This window comes from Monopterus albus, unplaced genomic scaffold (genome assembly GCF_001952655.1).
Source record: "Monopterus albus unplaced genomic scaffold, M_albus_1.0 scaffold43.1, whole genome shotgun sequence".
Taxonomy (NCBI): Eukaryota; Metazoa; Chordata; class Actinopteri; order Synbranchiformes; family Synbranchidae; genus Monopterus; species Monopterus albus.
This window is the reverse complement of record NW_018127923.1, coordinates 41,993-50,763: the sequence shown is the minus strand read 5'-3', so window position 1 is coordinate 50,763 and position 8,771 is coordinate 41,993. Positions and strand designations below refer to the sequence as shown.

Below are 8,771 nucleotides of genomic sequence, written 5' to 3'. Positions count from 1 at the left end.
TGTGTATATTAGGGCTGTCAATCGATTTAAAGAATTTAATCAAGGTAATCACAGTGATGGACTGTGATTAATCACAATTAATCACAAATTTAAAATACTATGATTTACCTGTAAATGTGTTGCAATAAAGAAATGCATGTCAAACTAGTTTAAGGTAACATATCCTCCAGTTTTATTATCTCAACAATTAACATATCTATTATAATACCATTTCAGAAATGAAATGTCTGCAAAAACACAAAATGAACACTCTGTACATTCTTGATCTGAAGTAAAGAAATGTATAACAAAACTAGTTTAAGGAAACAGTTCCTGCAGTTATCTCAACAATCAACATTTTTATTATAGGTCTATTTTAAAAATTAAATGTCCGTACAGAGACAAAGTGAACAGTCTCTACAGTGTTCATCTAGGCAACATTCCTCCTGCTAACCAATCATACAATATACTCTTCTTTCAGCCAGTTGCTCAGACAGACTAGCTTATTAACATTTTCAGATGAAAGAGCTGACCTCTTCTTCTGCACAATGTGGCCTGACAAAGAGAACATAAATTACTTGTTTGTATTAGTAAAATTGAAGAGGAAAAAAATACCTGCAAGGTTCCAGCAACATTTCCAGCTTTGCCAATCTGTCGTAATCAGCTGAAGTTAGCCTGACACAGGGCTCTGCCTTGTACCTCTCTAGACATTTATCTGTGAACAGAACCTCATCATCAGACTCTGACTCTGATCCCATCACTAGGAGGGCCATTTTCTTGTTTGGTGGCTCTGGGTCTACTTCTTCTCCAGAGCTCTGTGGAGCAGGTTCTACATCCTTCAGCATCATGCTCAGCTTTTGCCACACCTCTCCCCTCTCTGATTTGGGCAAGCACCTAAGGTCCTTGAACCTGGGATCTAGAGCTGTTGCTATCTTTAACCACCACAGGTTTGAACTCTCCTTTCGCTTGTTGAGGTCCTTTGTGAATGCAGCCTTGAAGCGCACTATGTAGGAAGGGTCAACATCAGAGACCTCCATTGTATGCAGGAGATGGCGCAGTGCAGGTAGCACCACAGAGCAGGATACATACTTTTCACCACCTAGAAGCTCAGTATTGTACCTACAGTAAAAACACACAACTGACTAAATGACTACAGTTTACATTTTACAGTTAACATTCAGATGGCACCTATTCAAGGTATTGGACTTAAACTATATGATTATGATATGATTAAATGCTAAATTATTATTATAAATAAAATTGTATGACATAAATTACTTGTTTGTATTAGTAAAATTGAAGAGGAAAAATACCTGCAAGGTTCCAGCAACGTTTCCAGTTTTGCCAATCTGTCGTAATCAGCTGAAGTTAGCTTGGCTAACTTATGCTTCTGCTGTGCCAGTGCTGCATTCAGTGGATCTTTATTGTGTTGAAGCCATCTTATCATTTCAAGAGTTGAATTCCAGCACGTCGGTACATCCTGCACGAGAGACTCCTCTGTTAGTCCATGGGAGACTTGAAGAGCTTTCAGCTCTGCATTGTTTGCGGGACTGTGCTTGAAGTGTCCGACTATTTTACAGCACTTGGCTAAAACGCTGTCAAATCCGCTCTCCCGAAAAGCCATGGCGATAACTCTTTGTATAACGTGCACCACACAAGGAATATGCTCGAATGGTAAACTTCTTGCAGCAGCAATCATATTGGGAGCACTGTCAGTTCCTATAGTTGTGATTTTCTCCGTTATCCCCCACTCATTTGCAACATCAAGGCTCAACTAACACATTGGCCACTGAAACAAAATTTCAGTTCAGAACAGGGAAACCTGAGCTGTTACCTGCTGGTATAGATGTTTACGTGTTATTAAGGCTTTAACTCACATCACCTAGTTACTTATTTTACTCATTGTCTCTGCAGGTCTGAAGCTTCCAGACTTCCAGGACTCCATCTTTGAGTATTTCAACACCTCCCCCCTTGCTTCAGACCTCACCTTCAGAGTGAGTCACCTTCATTCTGGGTCAGACCATGGTTAAAAGGGATGGGAAATAACGTATAAAACGGTTTCTGTGTTTATACTTTAACATCCTCTGACTTAAAGACACTGTTTAAACTGCTTACAGCTGGTGTGCAAACCATCGGCTTATAAATATGCATGACATGCTACCACTTCTCTGCATTATGCAAAAGTGACGCCATCGTAAAACAGCTGCGTGCATGCACGCCGCCATCACGGGCATAGCGGTGCAAACTAAAAGTGATTAGGATAAAACTAAATGGTACAACATAATAGGAGACGACTCAAACCCTGTACAATCATTATTTAGACTGTAATAATGAGTAGCCAAGATGGTTACAGGCAGCATAAATGTTTGACTTGGGGATAAAATATTAGCTGTAATCCAGGTCATTCATAAGATTTAAACCACTTGTTAACTAAACAAATATGTAACACCACAGTCTCCTATGTGGTGGTACACAAACACTGGTGTCAGTGGTGTTGTGATTAATCACAAATTTAAAATACTATGATTTACCTGTAAATGTGTTGCGATAAAGAAATGCATGTCAAACTAGTTTATGGTAACAGATCCTCCAGTTATCTCAACAATCAACATTTCTATTATAGGTCTATTTTAGAAATTAAATGTCTGTACAGAGACAAAATGAACAGTCTCTACAGTGTTCATCTAGGCAACATTCCTCCTGCGAACCAATCATACAATATACTCTTCTTTCAGCCAGATGCTCAGACAGACTAGCTTATTAACATTTTCAGATGAAAGAGCACGACTTGTTGATGCTGTATCAGCACTGGCATCTTTATAACATCTGCCAAAATATGTTTGGCCCGAAGATGGTACTTCAAACTTGTTGTGCTTCGGTGAAAGGACAGTTCATCACTACAATAAATGCACACAACTTTGGTTTTATCCAAACTTCCATCTGGCAGCTTTTTATAACGAAACTTGCCGTTCAGCACACCAGGCATTGTGTTTTCTGCCATCTTGTTGTAACACACGTTCGCTGTCACGTTACCTGGCCTTATCACACAATAGATAACCATCCATGCTGCGATGATGGCAAGAAGTTGGGGTCAAAACTTATCAAATGCTTAATTTGCATTAAAAAAAAGTAACGCGTTAAAAAAAAAAACTTTGATTCATCATATGTTAACGCATTAACGTTGACATCCCTAATATATATATACAGTGCCTTGCGCAAGTATTCGGCCCCCTTGAACTTTGCGACCTTTTGCCACATTTCAGGCTTCAAACATAAAGATATAAAACTGTAATTTTTTGTGAAGAATCAACAACAAGTGGGACACAATCATGAAGTGGAACGAAATTTATTGGATATTTCAAACTTTTTTAACAAATAAAAAACTGAAAAATTGGGCATGCAAAATTATTCAGCCCCTTTACTTTCAGTGCAGCAAACTCTCTCCAGAAGTTCAGTGAGGATCTCTGAATGATCCAATGTTGACCTAAATGACTAATGATGATAAATAGAATCCACCTGTGTGGAATCAAGTCTCCGTATAAATGCACCTGCACTGTAATAGTCTCAGAGGTCCGTTTAAAGCACAGAGAGCATCATGAAGAACAAGGAACACACCAGGCAGCTCCGAGATACTGTTGTGGAGAAGTTTAAAGCCGGATTTGGATACAAAAAGATTTCCCAAGCTAAACATCCCAAGGAGCACTGTGCAAGCGATAATATTGAAATGGAAAATGGAAGGAGTATCAGACCACTGCAAATCTACCAAGACCTGGCCGTCCCTCTAAACTTTCAGCTCATACAAGGAGAAGACTGATCAGAGATGCAGCCAAGAGGCCCATGATCACTCTGGATGAACTGCAGAGATCTACAGCTGAGGTGGGAGACTCTGTCCATAGGACAACAATCAGTCGTATACTGCACAAATCTGGCCTTTATGGAAGAGTGGCAAGAAGAAAGCCATTTCTTAAAGATATCCATAAAAAGTGTCGTTTAAAGTTTGCCACAAGCCACCTGGGAGACACACCAAACATGTGGAAGAAGGTGCTCTGGTCAGATGAAACCAAAATCGAACTTTTTGGCAACAATGCAAAACGTTATGTTTGGCGTAAAAGCAACACAGCTCATCACCCTGAACACACCATCCCCACTGTCAAACATGGTGGTGGCAGCATCATGGTTTGGGCCTGCTTTTCTTCAGCAGGGACAGGGAAGATGGTTAAAATTGATGGGAAGATGGATGGAGCCAAATACAGGACCATTCCAAAAGCTGGACAGCACCAGGCCCTAACATGATCCATGCCTACTGATTAAAGAAGCTAACTTCACTCCATGAGCACCTGGCAGGACAAATGAACCACTTCTGGAACCCACCCTGAGTGTTTAATAAAAGTCCTGATCCTGAAGGACCCTCAGAATGGAGCAGTTTCATCCAACTACTGTTAAATAACCTGCCTCTGCACAACATGGAAGCTCCTGTCAGGAATCATAGCAGCTAAGATGAACAGGTACATGGCTCAATACATGAGCAGGGCCCAGAAGGGAATTGGTAGTAACACCAGAGGAGCAAAGCACCAGCTACAGGTTGAAAAAAAAAGTCACTCGAGACTGCAAGACCAGGCATACTAACCTGTGCACTGCCTGGATTGACTACAAGAAAGCCTATGACTCAATGGCTCACACATGGATCCTAGAATGCTTGGAACTGTACAACATCGACAGGACTCTACAAGCCTTCATCAAGAACTCAATGGGAATGTGGAAAACAACCCTAGAGGCCAACTTCAAGCCAGCTGCACAAGTCAACATCAAGTGTGGTATCTACCAAGGAGATGCTCTGTCCTCACTGCTGTTCTGCATAGGCCTGAACCCCCTAAGCCATATCATCACCAAGAGCGTCACCAAAAGCGGTTATGGATACCGACTACAGAATGGAGCAACCATCAGCCACCTCCTCTACATGGATGACATCAAGCTGTATGCCAGGAGTGAACGAGACATCAACTCACTGATCCACACCACTAGGATCTACAGCCAGGACATCGGAATGTCATTCAGACTGGATAAGTGTGGTGGAATAGTAACAAGGAGAGGAAAGGTAGTCAGAACTGATGGGATTGTACTACCAGAAGGCAAGAAAACAGATGCTTAGGACAGTTACAAGTAACTTGGGATCCCGCAGGCAATGGGAACCACGAAGAGGCCGCAAGGAAAGCAGCAACTACCAAGTACCTGCAGAGAGTAAAGCAGGCCTGGGAAGTCAGCTGAATGGAAAGAACAAAGCCAGGCGATTAACACCTACGCCCTGCTGGTTATCAGGTACCCTGCTTGTTACGGTGTGCACAGGTATTGATGGACCCCAATATGCCGACACCCAGTGTCAAGGTGAAAGATGAGAATTTATTGTAGCATAACACAAGGATGAAGACACATACTTATCAGACTAAGCAATAGGGGTGAGAAGGAGAGGACCGGAGCAGTAGGAAGCCTGAGATGGTGAAGACTGTTGTGGTCAGAGGGCGAGAGGAGGTGAAGGATGTTTCCCACACTGGTGATGGCAGAGAGGTAGTCAGAGGGCGGTGGAGAGTGGTTGAGAGGCCAACCGGAGTACCTGGGGAAGGCAGGGACGTAGGTGATAGCTCAGGGCCGTACCAACGATTGCATAACTCAGCAGAGGTAGGTGGAAATGGACACTACACACAGAAACAGCACATAGCTAGAATATTAGGAGTCTCTTAAGGTGAGGACGGACACCGCCCACGGAACAGCAGGTTGCCAGGAGAATGGGAGTCTCTGCAGGTTCAGAACAGAAGCAACACAGAAACAGCACCTTTTCTGCAGGTCGGGAGTCTCTGCAGGTGAGGGTGGACACAGAACACTAGATATAAGTTTTCTAACTCATGGAAGACAATCAAGGGTTCAAATAAATAAAGAGATGTATATAAGTCCATGATACTAAATTAAAATTACTATTTTCATGTAAAGCAAACAGTGCTAATGTAAACAAAACAAAAAAACAAAATGACAACAAAACAAAACAAAAAAAGCTACATTTCTTCCCTGTCCTGTTCATCCTGTTTCAGTTAGCAAACAACTAAATTGGACAGTACTGCCACCATCTGGTAAGTAATTTGGCTGTGCTTGTGAACAACTGCTTGGTGTCCACAGGGCCACGTGCCAGTCTGTCCACTCCAACTTGCTCTGTGATATGGCTTAGTTAGTATTTCAGTACAGCCAACCACATAATAGAACTGTTGACACTGACATACTGTAGCTTTTATATTTATGCAGTTAAACAGCACAAATATAAAAGCACTGACTCTTAGATATAACTACACTGATGCAGTAGTCTGACAGGATAAGTATACAGATGCAGCTATATATTGACAGCAAGTGCATCTGTAGTGTGATCAGCTATACTGACATGCAAACCAAAAGAAGGATGTTGACTTCATTCTTTTTTTAAAGTTGCTGTTAAAACTTGTAATTTTGGTCAATGTAAACTTCTCCCTCTCTCTGTGTGATAATACTACCATATGTCTGTGCGTGTGCTGCAGGTGGTGATAATGGAGGTTCAGGGTCTGAAGTCATTGGCTCCAAACAGAATTGTTTACTGCACTATGGAGGTGGAGGGAGGACATAAACTGCAGACGGACCAAGCTGAGGCCTCAAAACCCATGTATGTACAGTACATAAACACACACACTGCAAAAGAAAATGTCAGTCACCAATCACACTTCTTTGTGTAACCGTATGAAACAGTGCTTTCTCTCACACACACACACACACACACACACACACACACACACACACACACACACACACACACGTCACAAATGTAGGACATATATGATTATATTGGACATGGCTAAACAGATACACTAATGTTATGACATTGTGCGTTAAAAGGTCATACTTGACATAGGAGGACAAATTGTTTTACATAATACATAGTACAACAGCACTGTGCACTGCAACAGTATAATATGAATATATTAGACATACTGTATTCTAGATTCAGATTGGTTGTAAAGTATTGATTAACTCTGCAGTAATGCATGGCATAACTGCATACCTATGACCTGCTTACCATTCTAAATCAATGTACCCATATTAAAAGGTAACAATAGCCACAACATTGAAGCCTTGCCACCAGGTGACTGAGCTGGCTGTTGATAACAGTGATAACAGAAAAAGAGCTCAGTAAAACACAAGAAGACAAACACGAGCAAAAAAAAAAAAAAAAAAAGTTACAAGCTGGACAGTGAAGACACAGACCTGAAATCTTACAGCGCAGATTCCCAAAATAAAATGCTGAGAGACTAATGCCTGTGTCCTACCATCGAAACCAGGAACAGAGTGCAGCCTGAGTCTAACAAGCCTGGGGGCACCAGCGGACACCTAACTGCCTTTAATATAATATCTAACTCCAGGTTCAACTGGTCAAATTCAGTTTTTAAATTTGTAGTTAAATGATATGCTCTAGCTCAATGGTGTAAGCATCCACCATCCACCTGTATCAGTCTGACCAGAAACAATGTAACTAGAGGTTCACCTGTACTGTCCCCTGATAAAGCTGAAGGTCTGGTTTGGAAGATGTGGCCAGGAAAGGCAAAGAGAGAAACCAAGAGCTGTCTCATTCCTCTTTTTTGGTTAGGCAAGATGAAGATGGGTTTGAATATGTTACACAAACCAAGTGATCCACTCTGACAAAATCTACACAATTTTATATTTAAAATTCATGTGTGATTATGCCCATTATGCCCGGTGGCAAATTTTTAAAGTATGCTTCCAAGTGTCCTCCAGACACAAAAGCTTTTTATTCACATCCAAGATGCAGGTCACGAAGGGATCTGGACACTTGCAAAATTTTAGAGCCACAAACCGATGGGGATTATTTTTTGGGGGAAATATGATGAAAAACATTGCACAGGTATGGAAATGGCTCATTAAATACATTATCTCCTTTAGAGAGTTTAACAGTAATTCTGTTGTTCTTGATATTGTTTGTAGGACTATTTATTTATTAATGTAGTTATCAGTAGTGTGCATCATAATTGTTCAAATATTTTTAATTAATATTGTTGTTGTGGTTGATAAACATGATGTTAGTGTTTGTATCTGCATTAGTCTTAAACACAAGTTGACCTGGACCAAGAGACTCATGCAAATGACACTCCTTGAATAAGCTCTATCAGCCGGTATGTGTTACTTAGCAATTGGAATTTCCAGCTAATAGGGACTAGACCTACAGTATGTTTATAAAAACAAAATATATACACATAGTATATTGGTAAACACTGTATGATATAAAGAAATGAGAATCAGCTCATAGCTGAGTAAATTGGCTCAACTATTTTCAATCAGCATATAAATGGTAACAAGTTGAGAGTTTATAAACCAATCCCCTTGACTTTACATCTCTTAGACAGCCATCAGTTGTTGCCAAGTAACATGGGTTTTCTGAACTGGCGGAACTCTGCCATAGTACCTCCTCAACTACCTGTGATCCTGACACCTAGTTTACAGTAGTAAACTGGCAAACTAAAAGCACTTTAAAGTGTTAAAAAACAAACAGTGGCATACGTCCCTACACATATGGTGACTGGTTTGGAGCAGCTTTTTTTTTTCTCCTCAATGTTAAACCCCGATTTCTGACAGTCTCTTATGTTTTGGAGAGTGATTAGCCAGTACAGGATGCTCATGTTATGGTTGAGGTCCCCTCACCAGGAGGTTGAGGGAGAACTGAGGCAGGACTCAAGTATGTAGGGTCAGTTCTTGTTACCATGCTAACT

General features: G+C 41.0%; 1 protein-coding gene across 1 annotated transcript in view; it reads left to right on the top strand.

Annotated features, from left to right (window-relative positions):
• LOC109960063 (calcium-dependent secretion activator 1-like) overlaps nt 1-6,725 on the top strand; it is a 10,090-nt gene extending 3,365 nt beyond the window's left edge. The window contains exon 4 of the mRNA XM_020599905.1: nt 6,534-6,725. Within this exon, the coding sequence (XP_020455561.1) occupies nt 6,534-6,725 (192 nt within the window). The remainder of the gene's footprint in view (nt 1-6,533) is intronic.
• Nucleotides 6,726-8,771: the final 2,046 nt, after the last annotated feature.